The sequence below is a fragment of the Schistocerca americana genome, chromosome X, assembly GCF_021461395.2.
Source record: "Schistocerca americana isolate TAMUIC-IGC-003095 chromosome X, iqSchAmer2.1, whole genome shotgun sequence".
NCBI lineage: Eukaryota > Metazoa > Arthropoda > Insecta > Orthoptera > Acrididae > Schistocerca > Schistocerca americana.
The window spans coordinates 955,577,059-955,600,238 of NC_060130.1; the positions used below are offsets into that span (position 1 = coordinate 955,577,059).

General features: G+C 44.1%; 1 protein-coding gene across 2 annotated transcripts in view; it reads right to left on the reverse strand.

Moving 5' to 3' along the window:
- LOC124555242 (dihydropyrimidine dehydrogenase [NADP(+)]) overlaps positions 1 to 23,180 on the reverse strand; it is a 285,759-nt gene that overhangs the window by 162,570 nt on the left and 100,009 nt on the right. For both annotated transcript variants that reach the window (XR_006968528.1, XM_047129102.1), the window contains exon 6: positions 9,753 to 9,879. Coding sequence is in view for 1 of the 2 variants with exons in the window: in XM_047129102.1 (XP_046985058.1) it covers positions 9,753 to 9,879 (127 nt within the window). In the remaining variant the exon portion in view is untranslated. The remainder of the gene's footprint in view (positions 1 to 9,752; positions 9,880 to 23,180) is intronic.

A 23,180-nucleotide genomic window follows, 5' to 3' on the forward strand; every position in this document is an offset into this window, starting at 1 on the left:
GAAGGTTCGACGATTTCTGTCGGACGACGATGTGCAGCAAGCAGTTACAGATTTCTTCAAGCACCAGGAAACTGTGTTTGATCAAAAGGGTATCTTCAACCCGGTGCGTCGGTACGATGATTGCCTCAACACTCACGCCGCTTTTGGAAATCGGAAGATGTGATGTGACTTATTCAAAAGGAAGACCTTAGCAAGTTGAGAAATGCAATAACGCGTTGATCCACCTCTGGCAATTACGCAACCAGTTATTCGGCTCGGCATTGATCGATAGAGTTGCTGAATGTCCTCGTGAGGGATATCGTGCTAAATTCTGTCCAATTGGTGTGTTAGGTAGCCAAAATTCCGAGAGGGTTGGAGGGCCCTGCCCATAATGGTCAAAACGTTCTCAATTGGGGGGATATCCGGCTACCACGTTGGCCAAGCAGTGGAAACTCTCACCGTGTGCGGGTGGGCAGTATCTTGCTGAAATGTAGGCTCAGGATGGCTTACCATGAAGGGCAGCAAAACGGGGGCGTAGAATATAGTCGACCAATCGCTGTGCTGTAAAGGTGCTGCAGATAAAAGCAAAGGGGTCCTGCTATGAAAAGAAATGGCACCCCAGCCCAACATTACTGGTTGTCGAGTTGTATGGATGGCGACAGTCAGGTTAACATCCTAGCGCTGTCCGTGGCGTCTCCAGACACGGCTTCGGCCTGGAATCTCATTGACTGGAGTAGAATTGTTTCAGTGATGAATCGCGCTTCGAAGTGAGCCCCGATGACCAGCAAAGACTAGCCTGGGAACGCCCCAGACAGCAATGGAATACCAACGTGACGCCCGCCACATGGCCCTACAACTGGGAGTGATGGTCTGAGGCGTGATTTCTTCTCACATCAGGACACCTTTGGTAGTCATTCTCGGCACTCTTATAGCACAGCCCTACGTCCACGATATTCTACACCCTCTTTTGTTGTCCTTCACGACAAGCCATCATCAAGACAATGGTCGCGTGCACACGGAGAGGTTTTCTACTGCTTGTCTTCGTGCTTGGCGAGCAAGTTCGATAGTTCACTCCCCAACTCAGAAAGTTTAGAGCAATATGCACACGGACCCCCAGCCAGCTCGGGAGTTTGACGGCCTAGCGCGCCAATCGTACAGAATTTAGTACAATATCCCTAAGGAGGACATCCAACAACTCTGTTAATTAATGCCAAGCCGAATAACTGCTTGCATAAAGGCCAGATGCGTACCAACGCGTGATAGACTTGCTGAATTTGTAAAACTCTTTTTCTTGAATAAGTCATCGAATTTTTCTGATTTGTAATCATTTGTTTGTCTGTACATGTAAACCACATCAACCGATTTCCGTCCGATTCGGATAATTCCTTCAACGTGGGCCGTGGGTGGTCCAGTTTTATTTCGTCTACCTTGTGTATTACAGCTACATCTACATCTGCATAGATACTCCGCAAGCGGAGGGTACCTATACCACTACTTCTCATTTCCCCTCCTGTTCCACTCGCAAATAGACCGAGGGGAAAACGACTGTCTGTACGCCTTCGTATGGGCCCTAATTTCTCGTATCTTATCTTTGTGGTCCTTACGCACGATGTATGTTTCCGGCAGTAGAATCATTCTGCAGTCAGCTTCAAATGCCGGTTCCATAAATTATTTCAATATTGTTTCCTGAGAAGATCCGTGGACATAAGCTCCTTCGTCTCAAAAAAGTTTATTATGTTCGAACTGAGAATATGTTCAAGGATTGTGCAGCAAACAGAAGTTAGGGATATTGGTCTGTAATTTTACGGGTCCTTTCTTTTACCTTTCTTATATACTGGTGTCACCTGCGCTTTTTTCCAGTCGCTTGGGACTTTGTCTTGGGCGAGAGACTCACGATAAATGCAAGCTAGGTATGGGGCCAATGCGTAGAGTATTCTTTTTAAAATCGAACTGTGACTCCGTCCGGACCTGGAGGTTTATTTGTTTTCAAATCTTTCAGTGTTTCTTTACGCCAAGTATGCTTATTTCTGTCGTCCATAGGGAAATCTGTCCGATGCTCAAATGACGGTATCTTTGTACGGTTCTCCTTTGTGAACGATTTCTTGAACGTGAAATTTAAAACTCCGGCTTTCTTTTGGCTATCTTCAACTGCCACACCAGACTGGTCAACAGGGGACTGAATGGAAGTCTTCTCAGCAATTTTACATATGACCAGATTTTTCTCGAGTTCTCTGCCAGACCTTTTGCTAAGGTGAGACGGTGGCAGTTGTATGCTTCGCGCATAAATCTTTTCACAGACGCAGGAATCTCTACTAACCTTCGCTTGTCGTCATTTGTGCGTCCCCTTTTGAACCTAGAGAGCAACAGCCTCTGCTTCCTTAGCATCCGCCGGATAAACCATGGTGGGTCTTTTCCATCCTTTATCCACTTACTAGGCACATAATTCTCCAGAACACGATTTACAATCTGCTTGAACTTTGCCCATAATTCCTATACAGCTATCTTACTGAAACTAAGTGATGCCAATGCACTGCCTAAGTGAGATGTTAATAACTGCGTATCTGCGCTGTGTAGCAGAAGCAATCTCCTAGTCTTTCCACCGATTTATTAACTTTTGTAATCGTAGTTGCTATAATGAGATCATGATCGCTGATCCCCGTTTCTATACTGACATTATTAGTGACAACATTGATAGTAATCTCATAATTTTTGCCTATAATGTAGTTATCTAAAATGAAATACGGTTTGAAAAATGCTGCATAATTATTCGGTCAGATAGCGGTAAGATTTCAAAGTCGTGAAAAGACTGACAAGTTGTTTTAAATGTTCAGAAATGTGAAACTACGCACTTCACAAAACGAAAAAGCTGTGTATCCTACTACTACAACATCAAAGAGGTACAACTAGAATCAGTCAACTTAAACAAATAACTGCATGTAATAATTTTTAGAGATATGAAATGAAACGATTAAGTTGGCTCAGTCTTAGGTAAAACATGTAGTAGAGTTCGGTTCATTGATAGGATACTAGGAGAATCGAATGGGACTGCAATGAAGAATGCTAAAAAAACTTTCGCGTAACACATCCTAAGCTATTGCTCAAGTGTGTGGGACCCATATCAAATAGGACATAATTGGGGATGTTGAAAGTATTCAAGGAAGAGCAGCACGAACCGCCACGGGTTTATATGACCAACGGGAGAGCGTCAGGGAAATTGTCAAAGAACAGACGCTTGAAGACAGACGCAAAGTACCCCTTAAAACCTACTTACAAAGTATGAAGAAACAGCTTTAAGTGAGGGATCTAGGAATATACTACAGCCCTCTACATATCGCTACCGTAGGGATCGTGAAGACCAGATCAGGCTAATCACAGTGCACACAGAGGCTTGTAAACAATCATTCTTCGCCCGCTTCGTAGGTGAATGGAACGGGAAGAGGCCCTAACAACCTGTGCAATGGGAAGTACTTTCTATCACGCACTTCACAGTCGTTTGCAGAGCACACATTTATTTGTTGATGTAATACTCAGTTACTCTGCTTTTATAGTCATTCTCATTTCGTAAAATACATGTGAAAGAATTCAGAGTGCAGCTTGACTCTTCTTTTAAAGGGCGTTATCGTAATTTTAGTTATAAATCTCTCTACAGAGTACCTGTCTCGTAGCGGCTGCTACTGAAGTTGGATGATCATCAATGATGCGCTCTCGCGCTGTCTAAACGAATCTATTGGTATTACTCTCACGATTCTTCACCACTGGTTTCTAAAGCACTATTCTCTTGAACAACATGTTATAAACTGACTAGCCAAAAGTCATGAGAAGAGGTACCGTGTGTGGTACCCAGAGGTTGCGGGTAGATGCGGCATATGGCGCGAGTATGGACCAGAAATCAGAGCAGCCTATTACAGAAAGGTGTGTAGCAAACACGACAGTTACCGGTTTTGCACGTGGGATGATAATCCGTGCAAGACGCATGGGTCACAGGATATCGGAGATCATACAAGAACTCGGGTTTCCGACTTCGTGTCTAAGGTGGATCTTCAGTATCGGAGAGACACAGATTTGAAACGCGTAGATCGCCGCACAGGATAACTACAAGCCCAATGGACGTCATTTCGCCTCCTCAGAGCCATACAGGCCGGCCGGAGTGGCCGAGCGGTTAAAGGCGCTACAGTCTGGAACGGCACGACCGCTACGGTCGCAGGTTCGAATCCTGCCTCGGGCATGGATGTGTGTGATGTCCTTAGGTTAGTTAGGTTTAAGTAGTTCTAAGTTCTAGGGAACTTATGACCACAGCAGTTGAGTCCCATAGTGCTCAGAGCCATTTGAACCAAGAGCCATACGGCGCGATAGACGATCTGTTTAGAGTCAGATGCCCGTCGATTTGAATACGGGGCGTCGGGAACTCATTTCAGCCATAACTATACTGAAACAAATGTCGACGACCTAAATCACACACAGTGAGTCCCCATAACTTTTGGCCGGCCGAAGTGGCCGTGCGGTTAAAGGCGCTGCAGTCTGGAACCGCAAGACCGCTGCGGTCGCAGGTTCGAATCCTGCCTCGGGCATGGATGTGTGTGATGTCCTTAGGTTAGTTAGGTTTAACTAGTTCTAAGTTCTAGGGGACTAATGACATCAGCAGTTGAGTCCCATAGTGCTCAGAGCCATTTTTTGAACCCCATAACTTTTGACGACTCCTCACCATACATCTGCAGTTTCGCTAGATCTTTTCTTCGTTTATATATGAAGATGGTATCTATTCCTTCGGACATGTCCGAAAGAACAGATACAATCGGTGAGATGCAGCTCGTTAGAATGAAATTACAATGAAATGAATACCCTTAGGGGTTGATATGAGTCATCAGGGACAGTTGAAAATGTGTGCCTCGACCGGGACTCGAACTCAGGATCTCTTGCTTGCATGGCAGACGCTCTATCCATCTGACTCACCCAGGACACAGAGGATAGTGCGACTGCACGAATTTATCACTGGCACGCCTCCCGTGAGACCCACATTCGCAACTTATCGTCCCGCGCTATATTCATAGTGCCCCTGCCTATCGTACTCATTACTCGCGGCTGTACCGCCGAATCCCGTAAAAGTTCGGACACTGTTTGTGCATCCGCACAGAAGAAGACGGTCAAATGGCCGGTGAGCCTTATATGTATACATGGTGTTACAAAAAGGTACGGCCAAACTTTCAGGAAACATTCCTCACACACAAAGAAAGAAAATATGTCATGTGGACATGTGTCCGGAAACGCTTACTTTTCATGTTAGAGCTCATTTTATTACTTCTCTTCAGATCACATTAATCATCGAATGGAAACACACAGCAACAGAACGTACCAGCGTGACTTCACTTTGTTACAGGAAAAGTTCAAAATGTCCTCCGTTAGCGAGGATACATGGATCTACCTTCCGTCGCATGGAATCCCTGATGCGCTGATGCAGACCTGGAGAATGGCGTATTGTATCACAGTCGTCCACAATACGAGACCGAAGAGTCTCTATTTTTGCTACCGGCGTTGCGTAGACAAGAGCTTTCAAATGCCCCCATAAATGAAAGTCAAGAGGGTTAAGGTCAGGAGAGCGTGGAGGCCATGGAATTGGTCCGCCTCTACCAATCCATCGGTCACCGAATCTGTTGTTGAGAAGCATACGAACACTGCGACTGAAATGTGCAGGAGCTCCATCGTGCATGAACCACATGTTGTGTCGTACTTGTAAAGGCACATGTTCTAGCAGCACAGGTAGAGTATCCCGTATGAAATCATGATAACGTGCTCCATTGAGCGTAGGTGGAAGAAACTAAAATCAGCTCTAACATGGAAATTAAGCGTTTCCGGACACATGTCCACACAACATCTTTTCTTTATTTGTGTGTGAGGAATGTTTCCTGAAACTTTGGCCGTACCTTTTTGTAACACCCTGTATACAGGGTGAGTCACCTAACATTACCGCTGGATATATTTCGTAAACCACATCAAATACTGACGAATCGATTCCACAGACCGAACGTGAGAAGAGGGGCTAGTGTAATTGGTTAATACAAACCATAAAAAAAATGCACGGAAGTATGTTTTTTAACACAAACCTACGTTTTTTTAAATGGAACCCCGTTAGTTTTGTTAGCACATCTGAACATATAAACAAATACGTAATCAGTGCCGTTTGTTGCTTTGTAAAATGTTAATTACATCCGAAGATATTGTAACCCAAAGTTGACGCTTGAGTACCACTCCTCCGCTGTTCGATCGTGTGTATCGGAGAGCACCGAATTACGTAGGGATCCAAAGGGAACGGTGATGGACCTTAGGTACAGAAGAGACTGGAGCAGCACATTACGTCCACATGCTAACACCTTTTTTATTGGTCTTTTTCACTGACGCACATGTACATTACCATGAGGGGTGAGGTACACGCACACGCGTGGTTTCCGTTTTCAATTACGAAGTGGAATGGAGTGTGTCCCGACATGTCAGGCCAATAGATGTTCAATGTGGTGGCCATCATTTGCTGCACACAATTGCAATCTCTGGCGTAATGAATTTCGTACACGCCGCAGTACATCTGGTGTAATGTCGCCGCAGGCTGCCACAATACGTTGTTTCATATCCTCTGGGGTCGTAGCACATCACTGTACACACTCTCCTTTAACGTACCCCACAGAAAGAAGTCCAGAGGTGTAAGATCAGGAGAACGGGCTGGCCAATTTATGTGTCCTCCACGTCTTATGAAACGCCCGTCGAACATCCTGTCAAGGGTCAGCCTAGAGTTAATTGCGGAATGTGCAGGTGCACCATCATGCTGATACCACATACGTCGACGCGTTTCCAGTGGGACATTTTCGAGCAACGTTGGCAGATCATTCTGTAGAAACGCGATGTATGTTGCAGCTGTTTGGGCCCCTGCAATGAAGTGAGGACCAATGAGGTGGTCGCCAATGATCCCGCACCATACATTTACAGTCCACGGTCGCTGTCGCTCTACCTGTCTGAGCCAGCGAGGATTGTCCACGGACCAGTAATGCATGTTCCGTAGATTCACTGCCCCGTGGTTTGTGAAACCCGCTTCATCGGTAAACAGGTAGAACTGCAACGCATTCTCTGTTAATGCCCATTGACAGAATTCCACTCGATGATTAAAGTCATCACCATGTAATTGCTGATGTAGCGACACATGAAACGGGTGAAAGCGGTGACGATGCAGTATGCGCATGACACTACTTTGACTCAGTCCACCGGCTCTCGCAATGTCCCGTGTACTCATGTGTGGGTTCATGGCAACAGCAGCTAACACACCAACTGCACCCGCTTCTCCTGTGACGGGCCTGTTACGGACCCGTTTGCGTGTTACGACCATACCTGTTGCATACAGTTGGCGGTAGATGTTTTGCAATGTGCGGCACGTTGGATGCTCTCTGTCCGGGTACCGTTCTGCATACACCCTGCAGGCTTCAGCTGCATATCGTCGACACTCGCCATAGATGAGTATCATCTCCGCCATTTCAGAGTTCGAATACACCATGGTCACAGTTCCTACAACACTACACTATCACAGACGTCTGGTAACACGGTGTACTACAGTTGGTCTGCGTGCGGAGACGAATGCAGAATACCAATAGCAGCAAGCGCTACATGCGGACACTGCGACAGCTAGACCAAACCACAACAGTGCACTACAGCCACACTCGTAAACACGGTCGTCATCGTAAACATGTCCCTGCAGATACTGCTCGTCGACCGTGGCCCGTGTTTGTTACAACACGCAACTGAACGTCGGAGGTTTCAAGCGTCAACTTTAGGTTCCAATATCTCCGGATGTAATTAACATTTTACAATGCAACAAACGGCACTGATTACGTATTTGTTTATATGTTCAGATGTGCTAACAAAACTAACGTGGTTCCATTTAAAAAAACGTATGTTTGTGTTAAAAAACATGCTTCCGTGCATTTTTGTATGGTTTGTATTACACAATTACACTAGCCCCTCTCCTCACGTTCGGTCTGTGGAATCAGTTCGTCAGTATTTGATGTGGTTTACGAAATATATCCAGCGGTAACGTTAGGTGACTCACCCTGTATATGAAGGTGGTATCCGTTTTTTCGGACATGTCCGACGGACAAGCGTAGTGTAGGCAATCTCCTTAGTAGATCTGTTGCATCTTCGAAGTGTTCTGCCAATAAAACGCAGTCTTTGTTTCACCTTCCCCACAACATTTTTTATGTGTTCTCTCCAACTTAAGCTGTTCGTAATTGTAGGTCCTAGATATTTAGCTGAATTTTCAACCTTTAAATTTGATTGATTATCCTGTAACCGAAGTTATGTTATGTTATGTTATGTTAACCGGGGACCTAGAAACGACGGAGAGGCTCCGTCCCCGCCGCAGCCGCAGTGGTCTGCAACCCTACGACGACTACCGCAGTCCACTTCACCCCTCCGCCGCAACACGCCGAACCCAGGGTTATTGTGCGGATCGGCCCCCAGTTGACCTCCACGGAACGTCTGACACCAGACGAGTGTAACCCCTATGTTTGCGTGATAGAGTAATGGTGGTGTACGCGTACGTGGAGAACTTGTTTGCGCAGCATTCGCCGACATAGTGTAGCTGGGGCGGAATAGGGGGAACCAGCCCGCTTTCACCGAGGCAGATGGAAAACCGCCTAAAAACCATCCACAGACTGGCCGGCTGACTGGACCTCGACATAAATCCGCCGGGCGGATTCGTGCCGGGAACCGGCGCTCCTTTCCGCCCGGAAAGGCGTGCTTTTAGACCGCACGGCCAACCGGGCAGGCTAAACCGAAGTTCAATGGATTCCTTTTAGCACTCCTGTGGATGACCTCACATTTTTCATTATTTAGAGTCAATAGCCACTTTTCGCACCATACAGATACCTTTTCCGTACAAAGTTTGATTTTATTGACGTAGCCACAACCTCACCTCTGCTTGCACCTATTCATCACTATCAATGTGAAGTTGTCGAATGTGTTCTTTAAGTTTTGAAAACAGGTGAAAATCGGATGTGGCTAAGTCGAGACGATATGGAGGATGATGAATGACATTGGACCCAAGGCGTCGGAATGTGGCATATGTCGCAGCGCTCGTGTGTGGTCTGGCATTATCATGTTGACGAAGTCTTCGAATTCGAAACTCGGTTGCAGCACGCTGTTTCTCACGCACCTACATAGTTACGTTACACACTGCCATGTTGCAAGCCCTCCAGGGGCAAATGGCGGCGTATATGCAGACCTGAAGAATTACCGAGCGAGGTGGCGCAGTGGTTAGACACTGGACTCGCATTCGGGAGGACGACGGTTCAATCCCGCGTCCGGCCATCCTGATTTAGGTTCTCCGTGATTTCCCTAAATCGCTCCAGGCAAATGCCGGGATGGTTCCTTTCAAAGGGCACGGCCGACTTCCTTCCCCGTCCTTCCCTAAACCGTCGAGACCGATGACCTCGCTGTCTGGTCTCCTTCCCAAAAACAACCCCCCCCCCCCCCCCAACCTTAAGAATTAAGATGTAGAATGTTAATAACGTTTGTTTTACTTAAAAAGTCTGAAGAGTTTTCACATAAAAAATTGGGTAGCATTATTTTTCAGCGCTTCTTCGTACAATATCTTCTTCCTCCTATTATTGTTTTCTTTGCCTCACCCTGTATTGGCTTTGTTATCGTTCATCTTGCGCTTTGTGGGATTAATGCTATCTGCAAGAAAATACGTGAGAGTAATTTATAGCACAAATATACACCTAGTGAAAGATATTTACCTGTAATGTGAGATCATTGGTAGACAGCACCCGGTTGTACTCAAATTTTACTCCGAGATCCTTGACCAACTCCACTTCAAACATAACGGCGTCGTACGGCAGGCGGTACTGTGGTATTTCGGAGGAACTGCAAAAAGATAGAACACCGAGATAATGAGCAAATGAGCTGACCCACAGGAAAACCTGCACATTCTTTATCACAGATGTTGCAAATAGTCAGAAGATTAGTGTATCTACAAATACTACAGTTACATGTATATTCCGCAAGCCACCTTGCGGTGTGTGGCGGAGGTTACTTCTGGTAGCACTAACTTTTCCCCTTTCTCCTGTTCTGTTTATAACTGGCGCATAGGACTGTCGGTAAAACTCCACATGACATCTAGTTTAACTAATTTTCTCGTTGTGATCACTTTGCGCGATGTATGTAGGGGATAGTAATATGTTGTCAGTCTCTTCTTGGAACGTAAACTCTCGAAATTTGAACAGTAAACCTCTCCGTGATAGGCATTGCCTCTCTTGTAGCGTCTGTCAATGGAAGTTTGTTGAGCATCTCCGTAATGCTCTGTTCGGAACCGCGCTGCTGCGACGGTCGCAGGTTCGAATCTGCCTCGGGCGTGGATGTGTGTGATGTCCTTAGGTTAATTAGGTTTAAGTCGTTCTAAGCCTAGGGGACTGATGACCTAAGCAGTTAAGTCCCATATTGCTTAGAGCCATTTAGCCTATTTACGCTCAATACGTTGGATTTCTTCACGTTCAGGGTCAACTGCCAGACCCTGCACACATCGTCGATCCTGTTCAGATTTTCCTGCATTTCGCGACAGTCTCCTGGTGCTGGACTTTATTTTATTTTACACGTGTAGTTCCGAAGGACCAAACTGAGTAGCAAATCCCCATGGTCATGGAACGTGTTATTACATGAAATTACAGCAGAAAAGTAATAACAGATAAAATAAAATGTTAATGAATCCTAACAAGACGTCAGGCTATAAGTTTATGCAAACGTAGTCAACAATATAACACAGGAATCAGCCTACTTTTTCAAGGAACGCCTCGAGAGAATAGAAATTATACCATAAGAGGAAATTCTTCAGGTCAGATTTGAAAGCGCGTGGATTACTGCTAAGATTTTTGAATTCTTATGGTAGGTTATTGAAAATAGATGCACCAGAATACTGCACGCATTTCTGCACTAGAGTCAAGAAAGTGCTGTCCAAACGCAGATTGGATTTCTGCCAAGTATTGACTGAGTGAAAGCTGCTAATTCTTGGGAATAAGCTAATACTGTTAGCAAGAAACGACAGTGAGGAATATATATATTGAGAGGCCACCGTCAGAATACCCAGGATAATGAACAGGAGTCGACAAGAGGTCCGCGAACTTACACTACTCATTGCCCGATCTGCCCGTTTCTGAACCAAAAATATCCTTTGAGAATGGGAAGAATTACCCCAAACTACATGATACCATACGTCATAAGCGAATAAAAATAAGCGACTTTACGTGTCGAACTATCAATTACTTCAGATACTCTTCTAATATTAGAAATGGTAGCATTAAGTTTTTGAACAAGATCCTGAACGGGAGATTTCCACGATATTTTAGTATCTATCTGAAAACCTAGAAATTTGAACTGTTTAGTTTCGCTACTCATACACTATGTGATCAAAAGTATCCGAACACCCCCAAAAACATAGTCTTTCATATTAGGTGCATTGTGCTGCCACCTACGCCCAGGTACTCCATATCAGCGACCTCAGTAGTCATTAGACATCGTGAGAGAGCAGAATGGGATGCTCCGTGGAACTCACGGATTTCGAACGTGGTCAGGTTATTGGGTGTCACTTGTGTCATACGTCTGTACGCGAGATTTCCACACTCCTAAACATCCCTAGGTCCACTGTTACCGATGTGATAGTGAAGTGGAAACGTGAAGGGACACGTACAGCACAAAAGCGTACAGGCCGGCCTCGTCTGTTGACTGACAGAGACCGCCGACAGTTGAAGAGGGTCGTAATGTGTAATAGGCAGACATATATCCAGAACATCACTCAGGAAATCCAAACTGCGTCAGGATCCACTGCAAGTACTATGACAGTTAGGCGGGAGATGAGAAAACTTGGATTTCATGGTCGAGCGGCCGCTCATAAGCTGCACATCACGCCGGTAAATGCCAAATGGCGCCTCGCTCGGTGTAAGGAGCGTAAACATTGGACGACTCAACAGTGGAAAAGCTTGCGTGGAGTGACGAATCACGGTACACAATGTGGCGATCCGATGGCAGGGTGTGGGTATGGTGAATACCCGGCGAACGCCATCTGCCAGCGTGTATAGTGCCAATACTAAAATTCGGAGTCGGTGGTGTTATGGTGTGGTCTTGTTTTTCATGGAGGGGGCTTGCACCACTTGTTGTTTTGCGTGGCACTATCACAGCACAGGCCTACATTGATGTTTTAAGCACCTTCTTGTTTCCCACTGTTGAAGAGCAACTCGGGGCTGGTGATTGCACCTTTCAACACGATCGAGAACCTGTTCATAATGCACGGCCTGTGGCGCAGTGGTTACACGACAATAACATCCCTGTAAAGGACTGGCCTGCACAGAGTCCTGACCTGAATTCTATTGAACACCTTTGGGATGTTTTGGTGCGGCGACTTCGTGCCAGGCCACACCGACCAACATCGATACCTCTCCTTAGTGCAGCACTGCGTGAAGAATGGGCTGCCATTCCCCAAGAAACCTTCCAGCACCTGAATGAACGTATACTTGCGAGAGTGGAAACTGTCATCAAGGCCAAGGGTGGGCCAACACCATACTGAATTCCAGTATTACCGATGGAGGGCGCCACGAACTTGTAGGTCATTTTCAGTAGGTGTCCGGATACTTTTGATCACATAGTGTTTGCCCATTCCGTGAAATTAAAACTTCGGGTTTTGTTGAATAGTGTGTGAGAAACTGTAAAAGTGGCTCAGATGGATAGAGCGTCTGCCATGTATGCAGGAGATCCCGGTTTCGAGCCCCGGTCGGAGCGCACATTTTCAACATGTCCCCAATGATGTATATCAACACATGTTTGCAGCTAGGGTGTCGATTTAATAATCATTTCAACCCGCAAAAGCTGAGTCTCACTGTAATTTAGCGTTAGCTTATTTTCTACAAGCCATGGACTTATTTTTGTAGACCCTCTTCGCCAGTTTTGTAAAGGCCTCGTCGCTACGGCTGTGGAGGCCGAGTTGCCGCTGTTGGTACGGTAGGCCGAGTTTGTGAGTTCTTGAAACGGCTTCTGGCGCAGTACACCGCTAAGACCATTTCTCCCTGCTAATATTATACACCGATGCTCCAGGGTCAGGTAACAGGATAGGAGAACGAAGGTTCTACAACACTGCAACAAATTAGTAACAAAGTCATAAAAATGAGTTAAAACGGTTTACTTATCTTTGTGACTTGTCGAATAATGAAGTTTGCAACACTACTTGTAATACGTATAGCAATGGCTAAGTGCAAATGATCGTTGGTAAACTTCACAGTACATAGCAAATGCAATTTACAACAACTGTCTGTTCATTTCTAAGAGGTCACTAATCGATGCTCCCTTTCTAAGTCAGCCATGGACGCAAATCTATAGCTAAGTGGGCGAGAGCTGCTCTTCTATCTGTCGAGTAGGTTTCTGTCCGTTGTCGTCCGGTCATTGGCGGATTGTACTCGGCCGGGAATTGGCCGAGGCGAAGTCGATATCTTGATCCTCGCGCAAGTGGCAAGTCTCTACGGCACAGGCATCAGCTCGCGTCTTTGCACCTACCGTGCTTTTGCCCTGGCTGTGTCTTGTTCGGACGACACAGCACTGATGTTTTGAACTGAACTATTTGAAACAGTGCCAACGTTGCACACAACATCCTTGTCTACCAAGCTAGTGTCATCGGCAAACAGAAATATTTAAGAATTGCCTGCACTACTAGAGGGCATATCATTTATATAAATAAGGAACAGGAGTGGCCCCAGCACAAATCCGTGGGGCACTCCCCCCCTCCTCTATTTAACCGTGCCCCACTCGGACCCCACATCATAGTACAGAAGAGAATGACCTTTTGCTGTCTGTTTTTAAACTAAAAGGTGAACCAGTTGTGAGCTACTCCCCGTATTCCATAATGGTGCAACTTCTTGAACACTATTTTGTGATCAACCCAATCAAACGTCTTACTTAAATCAAAAAAGATGCCTAGCGTTCGAAACCTTTTGTTAAATCCATCCGGTGCCTCACAGAGGAAAGAGAATATAGCGTTTTCAGTTGTTAAACCACTTCTAAAACCAAACTGTACATCTGATAGCAAATCATGAGGAATAAATTGATCAATTATCCTTACATACACAGCCTTTTCAATAACTTTAAAAAACACGACGGAATAGAAATAGGTCTAAACGTGTCTACGTTATCCCTTCCTCCCTTTTTATAAAGTTGTTTTACTACTGACGACTTTAATCATTCGGGATACTGACCATTCCTAAAGGAAAAATTACAAATATGGCTAAGCACAGGGCTAATATGTGCAGCACAGTACTTTAGTATTCTGCTAGATACTCCATCATATCCATGAGAGTCCATAGTCTTCAGTGATCTAATTATTGACTCAGTCTCCCCATTGTCAGTATCACAAATGAATATTTCAGATATCAGTCTCGAAAAAGCCATTTTCCAAGAGAGTTACATGATTCCCTGTAGAAACTAAGTCTTTATTTACTTCACCAGCAATGTTCAGAAAGTGATTGTTAAATACTGTACATGTATCTGACTTATCAGTAACAGAAACGTTTTTACTGTGTACTGACTTTATACCCTCGACCTTGTGCTGCTGACTAGACACTTCCTTCACGACTGACCATATGGTTTTAATTTTATCCCGTGAAATATCTATTCTATTTGCGTACCACATACTCTTTGCCCTACTAATAACATTTTTAAGCACCTTAAATTACAGCTTGTAATGGGCTACTATAGCTCGAATGTGACTACTTCTAACATTTTGATATAATTCTCACTTTGTTGTACATGATATACGTAACACACTTGTCAGCTACCCAGGCTGCCTTTTACTGCTAGTTCCCCATTTAGAAGAACTTTTAAGAGCATGAGAAATGTGTTAAGGAAAGCATTACATTTGTCATCTGTGTTGTCGCATTAGAAACATCCCGCCACTCTTGTTGCTTCCTATAGACAACAGAATCGTCCACGAATAGCCTCATGGGGTCTCAAACGTAATCCACTAGATCATTAATAAAAACTGTAAACAATAGTGGTCCTATAACACTCCCTGGTGTACTAGCGGAAACGCCTTCACATTTGTCGAATTTGTTCAGCTAAGTAGGCTTACTAGAGGGTCCTAAGGAAGTTCTGTACCAATCTTAAATCTGGTCCGATACTCAGTAAGCTCGTACTTTATTCACTAAACGATAGTGTGGAACTGTATCGAATACTTCTCTAAAGTCAAGAAACACGATCAACCTGAGCGTTCCTCATGGGTGGGCGGAGAGAGCTGACTTCTGCAAAATCACTATATGTGGAATCCACGTTGATTGTTATAGAAGAAGCTTCGTTCTCCAGGTAGGCTATCATGTGTGAGAATAAAACATGTTCCATAATACAACAATAGATAAATATCAGCGATATAGGTCGGTCCGACAGTTTTCTTGAAACGGGAATGACCTGTGCTTTTTTCCAATTGCGAAGTACTCTTCGTTGCTCCAGTGACCCACGAAAAACTGCTGCTAGAATGGGAGCAAGTTCTTTTGCAGAACCTCACAGGTATCTCATTCGGTACAGTTGCCTTTCCATTGGTCAACACTGTTAACTCACTTTCTATTCCGTGATCGATTTATGCCATTTCGGTATCCATCCGATGATTAAAAGGAAGCCGGCCGCTGTGGCCGAGCGGTTCTAGGCGCTTCAGTCCGGAACCGCGCTGCTGCTACGGTCGCAGGTTCGAATCCTGCATTGGGCATGGATGTGTGTGATGTCCTTAGGTTAGTTAGGTTTAAGTAGCTCTAAGTCTAGGGGACTGATGACCTCAGATGTTAAGTCCCATAGTGCTTAGAGCCATTTGAACCATTAAAAGGAACAATTTCGGAAGATCCCATCTGCTGATTAAAAGAAACTATTTCGGAAGACCGAATTCAATATTTCGGCCTTCTCTCTGTAGTCTTCCGTTTCGGTGCTATTATGGTCACTTAGCGATTTAGTAGATGGTTTATATTCGCTTACTGACTTTATGCAAGACCGAAACTTATTAAGATTTAGTTAGTTCATTTGGAAAAACTGTAATTTTAAATTCATTGAATGCTTCTCACACCACATTCCTCACACTCATTTTGGCTTCATTTAGCTTTTATTTGTCTACCAGGCTTTGATTTCACTTAAATCGGAGCTGAAGTTCTCTGTGCTCTTCGCAGCAGCTTTCTAACACGCCTATTCATCCACAGTGGATCTTTTCCATCCCTCACAACCTTGCTTGACACATACTTGTCTAAGGCATGTTGTACAATACCTTCGAGCTTTACTCAAATGCTCTACATCTTCATCCTCTGAGTTAAATGTTTGATGATTAGTACTATGATACTCTGCGATTTTTCTCCTGTCACTGTTGCCAACCAAAGATAATTTCCCACCTGTTCAAAAATTCCATGTAAAATCAGTACTTATTGCTGTTGTCACAGCCTTATAATCGCTAATTCCCTTTTCATCGTTAACTAATTCGAAAAGTTCGGATCTGTTAAGTTATTAGGAGGTCTAAGACATTGCACTCAGGTGTAGGTTCTTTCAACTATCTGCTCAAAGTGATTTTCGGACAAGACATTCAGAAAAGTCTCACACGAATCCATTTCGGTGATACCAATTTGCCGCGCGGTTTGAGGCGCCACGTCACGGAGCGGGCGGCCCCTCCCGCCGGAGATTCAAGTCCTCCCTTGGGGATGGGTGTGTGTGTTGTCGTTAGCGTAAGTTAGTTTAAGTAGTGTGTAAGTCTAGGAACCGATGACCTCAGCAGTTTGGTCCCATAGGAACTCCCACACATTTGAACATTTTTGATTTCGTACCAATTTAGTCGTCTGATTCTCCCATTCTACAGATGACAAGTTGAACTCTATTATAATAGCATGACCAGGAAACTTATTCCTGATATTCTCGAAGACTGCTCTGAAACGCTCTGTCACTGAAGATCTAGATTCAAGTGGTCTATAGAAGCATTCTGTTACTGTCTCCAGAATGAGATTTTCACTCTGCAGCGGAGTGCGCGCTGATATGAAACTTCCTGGCAGATTAAAACTGTGTGCCCGACCGAGACTCGAACTCGGGACCTTTGCCTCTCGCGGGCAGGTGCTCTACCATCTGAGCTACCCAAGCAAGACTCACGCCCCCTCCTCACAGCTTTACTTCTGCCAGTACCTCGTCTCCTACCTTCCAAACTTTACAGAAGCTCTCCTGCGAACCTTGCAGAACTAGCACTCCTGAAAGAAAGGATATTGTGGAGACATGGCTTAGCCACAGCCTGGGGGATGTTTCCCGAATGAGATTTTCACTCTGCAGCAAGGTTCGCAGGAGAGCTTCTGTAAAGTCTGGAAGGTAGGAGACGAGGTACTGGCAGAAGTAAAGCTGTGAGGACGGGGCGCGAGTCTTGCTTGGGTAGCTCAGATGGTAGAGCACTTGCCCGCGAAAGGCAAAGGTCCCGAGTTCGAGTCTCGGTCCGTCACACAGTTTTAATCTGCCAGGAAGTTTCATCATGTTACTGTGTTTGACGCACTTTTGATGCTTCTTCTTACCCAGACTACTTCACTTTCGGAATCTGTAACAATTGAACTATATATTACTGAATTATTTACTGTAAAAAGTATACCGCATAAAAAGACGGACCACGAAGGAATTAGACATGCAGTACAAACTCTCTCCTTATGCGGCCGGGCATTGTCTTGCTGAAATGTAAGCTCAGAATAGCTTGCTATGAAGGGAAGCCAAAAGAGATATAGAATATCACCGTCGCATCGCTGTGCTGTAAGAGTGCCGCGTATGATAACCAAAGGTGTTCTGCTATGAAATGAAATGGCGTCTGAGACCATCACTCCTTGTAGTCGGGCCTTATGGCTGGCGACAGTCGCGTTGGTATCCCACCATTGTCCGGGGCGTCTCCAGACATGTCTTCGGCCTGGAAACTCACTGAATGGAGTAGAACTGTTTTCAGCCATGAGTCCCGCTTCGAACTGAGCCCCGATGACTAACGAAGACCTGAGTGGAGACGCCCCGGACAGTGTGGGTTACCAACCTGACTGTCGCCTGTCGTTTGCCCCGACACCTGGGAGTGATGGTCTGGGTTGCCACTTTATTTTGTAGCAGGATACCTTTGGTTGCTATCCGCGACACTCTTGCAGCACAGCGTACGTCGACGATATTCAATGCCCTTCATGGCAAGCCAGGTAGGGTTTACATTTAGGCAAGATAATGTCAACCCACAGATGGTGAGAGTTGGCCAGCAAGGTCGCCGGATATCTTCTCAGTTGAGAACGTTTGAAGCATTATGGGTAAAGGCCTCTAACCATCTCGGGATGTTGACGATCTAAAGCGCCAATTGGACAGAATTTGCCACGATGTCCCTCAGGAGGCCAAGCTGAATAACTGCTCGCGTAAGTGCCAGAGGTGATCTAACGCGTTGTTAACTTGCTCAATTTGTGAAGCTCTTTATTTTGAACAAATGATCCAAATTTTCTGAAATTGCAGTCAATTGTTTGTCTGCACATGCAAATAACATCTACCGATTTCGGACCCATTCTCATAATTCCTACGTGGTAAAAAGTTTTTTCTTTTCTTTTTTGTCTTAGAGTGTGTATTTCAATTTCAATTTAGAATTTTAATCACCTTTCGGTTCCTCATACTTTCTTGGCATTCCTACCTTCAACAAGTGATAACAATTCTGGAACTTTACCATGGATGCTCTTGCGGTTTACTAATATATATTAACTTGTTCCTAACCTGCAAGCACGAACATTCTGTGAGAATAATGTGACTGATCTATCTTAAATTTCGGCAGGCATTTCATCACCGACTCCAAGGCCTCCATACGTCACACTATCCACATCCACTACTGTTCACAATGTTTGTGTTTAAAATATCTGTATCTTATTATACGATGCCCTACAGACATACATCGACAGGTTAAAAACAAAGATAACATTTTCTCTTCCTGTTGAGGAAATCACATACTGTGCGAGCATTCGGGAATGTGGCCAGTGTGGTATATGGAGGTTTGGATCAGTCCATGGACCGTGCACAGGTAGCCGAAGTGGTTAAGGCGACCGCTCGAGCACCGGTCTGGCACAGATTTTCATATCTCACTAACAAATAGCACGGACGACGTCACACTGACTTAGCAATTCGCGAATAAATTTTATAATATTTAATACAGCTGGGGATCGTCAGCAGTGCCTGTTCTTTAAAACTTGCATACATGTCTGAAGTACATTATATAGTAACATACAGACATCGTAAACTAAAAATGTGGCCATCCATGTAAACTTAGCAACATTCGTCTGCAGTATACAGCCACTGAAAAGCATACATCTTCACATTTAACTGATTTATGTATATTTTAATCATTCATTTCTAAACGGTATTTATTATTTTAAAACAGTCGAATAAGTTTGAAAATTCAAGTAGACTGAAGAGCAGAATGGCAACTGACAGCTCGTCTGTCTGAATGAGAAATGAGAAGATCAATACAGAAAAAGAAAAAAAAACGCTTATGTTGACTGTTCGATGAGTTCCAAGAAGGCACACTAGAACGCTATCTAAATCGAAAAGTGTATATTCTGCAAGGGACCTACGGTGTGTATGGAGGTTACTTAGTGTGTGCCTCTTTCCGATTCCATTCACAGAAAGATGGATTCCTAGTGTCATCTATTCTGTCATTCTAGTAACACTTGGTAAGAGTCACAGGCTTGTAACGCCGGAAATGCATATCCTCCTATTTCCATCTATTGTACTATTATTTTTTTTCCTTGTTTTGTTACCTCAAGATATGACATTTCTGTCTCTTTATATATTGTAATTGTTTTACTGTTTGTATATATATATATATATATATATATATATATATATATATATATATATATATATGCATTTATGTCGATGTATAATTGGTTTGTTTCGTAAATATTATTTGTATTTTTACGCTGGGTCTTGCCTAGGGAAAACTGCTATCGAACGATTACATCGATAGGTCGTGTGAAGAATCAAAGTGTGTAGGATCTTTGGTAGTGTTAACTCTGCCGCGTGGAGCGCGGGCAGAGCATGGGGGAGTCTGGCTGGGGTAGCGAGTGAAGCAGGTGTGTTGTGAGAAGCTCCCGCGAGTTGCCGCGCTTTCGGGGTTTGGCAGCATGTAATTGCGCTCGACTTGCGATGATAGTTTCTGACATGGTGTCGCGGACGGGAAGCATTAGCTGGCGCACATCAAGAGCCCGTTTCGTCTGGGGACCGTGTCGAGAAGAAGGCGCGCCAACATCCAGCTTCTGCAACAGCGACGGCCGACAATGAGTGACTGTCGCCACCTCCTCGATCGACGACTTCAAACCTTCAATCAATCAACAAGGAAGACTAAAAGCACGTAAAGTTTCAGAACTGTATGGCAGACCTCAGCTTTTCAAACTGTTCCATTTGCCTCGCAAAATTACAGCAACTTAGCATGAACTTTTGTTGCTCATTGTCCTAATTGCATTACCAAGCAGGGTCCCTTCCTTTTCCGAAATTAACCCGAGTGTCGTTGAAATTCAGACGCCAGCATTAAAGTACAATTATTCCGTTTCACTGCTTTAATTTCAAAGTTCAGTTTAAGTATTCATAGCTGGCTACAATATTCAGATTACGCAAGCACAAATTAAGAGTGCGAGTTTTGTTACCGTATTTTAGCTTACCTGTGACTGCAGTTCAGCTTGGTACGTACTAAATCTTACTATTGTTAATTGTTCAGAATCATTTAATTCAAGTTCAAAGCTAAATCTCTTATTTCTAAATTGCGTAGATTCAAGTAGCTTTTGAAATGATTGTTGAGGTAGTCCAAGACTAACCGTATTTTACTGAATTTCGATGTGCTTCAGAAAGAAAGCTTCTTATTACTTTCAGTCACTAAATTAACTTTCAGTTTTCCGGTTTTATTAATTCTTTTGCTAAATTAAGTCAGAGTGCAGCGAAAGTTATTACTTCTGACAAACTTTCAGTTTTCACACTACACGTGTCAACCTTCAGTTGCCACGCTTCTAGTGCTAATTATATGTGTAATTACCTTTCTTTTTCAGTTACTATAGTAATTGTCCTTAGGACTGGCGACCGTAATTTCCCCCAAATCTCAAATATCTAATTACCGCTAGTTAATTGTTAACGTAACGGCCGCACATTTACTTCCTTCATTAACTTTACCCCTTTTCAAAATTAATTTCCACCAGTTTCATTTGCATTTTTCCTTTCATTTAGATGTAACCCTTTCCTCCCTCTTTACCGACAGATTAACTTCGGTGACGATTGCTTTTCCCAAATTTCCATTAGGTACACGCGGTTTAATTTTTCACTGTCATTAAGGTCGATAAGTGAGGGGGAGGTTACATGTGGCGACCTGGTGACAGGACAATCTTCAGTTTTGAGGTTGTTCTGGACACGAATTTTATATGGTGCAAATCTCGTAACAAAGTACTGTTTACGTACAGGCCGTTACGTCAGCGAGAATAAGTAGTGGGAGTAATCCTAATTATATTTGAGATTTGGCATTTATATTGAAAATTATTAAAGTGAGTGAAGGCAACAATTGCCAAAATTTGGTAGACTTGGATACGGAACAATCGGTCGAACAGTGGGAAACGCGCACAGCGGTACCCATTGTTCAGGGGCAGGCGGCGAGCATGAAAGACGCGACCACCGAAACGCAACAAAGAGCAGAAATGGAATTCCAAACTTTATAAAATGTTTCGGAATCGGAAGTGAAAATCAAATCTGAATCCCTTGATGACGAATACGTGGTGAAACTTAAAGAGGAAGCCGCTACGGAAGTAAAACCGCTAGTTTCCGGGAATTTAACTCATTTATTGAATGTTTTGATTAACGAAAATAGGAAGCTCAGGCTGCCAAGCAAGAAGCTCAGGCTGCCAAGCAAGAAGCTCAGTCTGAAAAAATTGAACGGATGCTAGACAATCAGAACAAAGCTATTAACGTTGTTAACAACAATGTTGGAGTTGTTAACACAAAAGTTGATAAATTAAAAGAAGATATTGTTGTAATTAATACCGAAATCGGTAATCTTAAACAGGAAATGATAGGCGTTCAGGCGGAAATTGCGAGCATAAATACTCGTTTTAATTCCGAAATTAGCAGAATCGAGAAAAGTGTAGGAGAATCAGTTGCTCCGATCATCGAGAATAAGGTGACGGAACAAATTCAATTAGTGAAAAAAGAGGATCAAAAGAAGGTGGAAACTTTAAAGGCTTTAGTATCCGAAGTAGATACCAAAGTGACGAAGCAGGCTAATACCTGCGAAGAGAAAAAAAGGGAAGTAGAAACGCTTGCGACAACCACTTGCCAAGTAATTACGAGAGTGTCGGAATTAGAAAAGAAACTTGACGAAAAACAGAGCTATGTGCCAATCTATGCACATAGTTCGGAATTGTTGACGAAAGAGGATCGGTTCGACCCCTTGAAAAAAGGCGGTATACACGCGACGGATTTCATTAAGAATTGTGAAAGGGTTTTACCCAGATCATGGACTAATGAGAGAAAAATTAATGCGATTATTGATGTGTTGGCTGGTGATGCCAAGCGTTGGGGCTTAAACCTCAACATTACGAACCTGACTTTTGACGAATTTAAAAATTTGTTTCTGGCTGAATACTGGTCAGAGCAAAAACAGCAAAGTGTCTGGCGCGAATTTGTCGTATCGAGGCCTTTCGATGCGAATTCGCGCGGTTCGATGAAGGAGTTTTGTGAGGGCTGGATCCGCAAGTTGGAATATTTGCGCGATCGCCGCACGGAATCCGAAATAGTCTGGGAACTCTACAAAAAGCTTCCAGATGATACAAAACGCTACGTAGGAAGCAATTACAGGACAATAAATGATTTCCTGGAAAGAGTGGAGGACGAGGACAATTGGCGCAATATTCGCGACAATGGTAGAGGCCGTGGTAACAACAACGGGTACCACAGCAACTACAACAACGATAACCATGGGAATAATGCATACCGCAACCATGGCAGCAATAACAATAATGGTTCGGACCGTAATAACAATCGGTACAATGCAAATAATAACAGGAATGACAGAAACCAGTATCATACTAACGTGATACGGGCTTCACAGAATAGTAATAACGCCAGAGGGTGTGATCAGCCGCCTCAGCAGCATCCGGGGAGCGTATCTG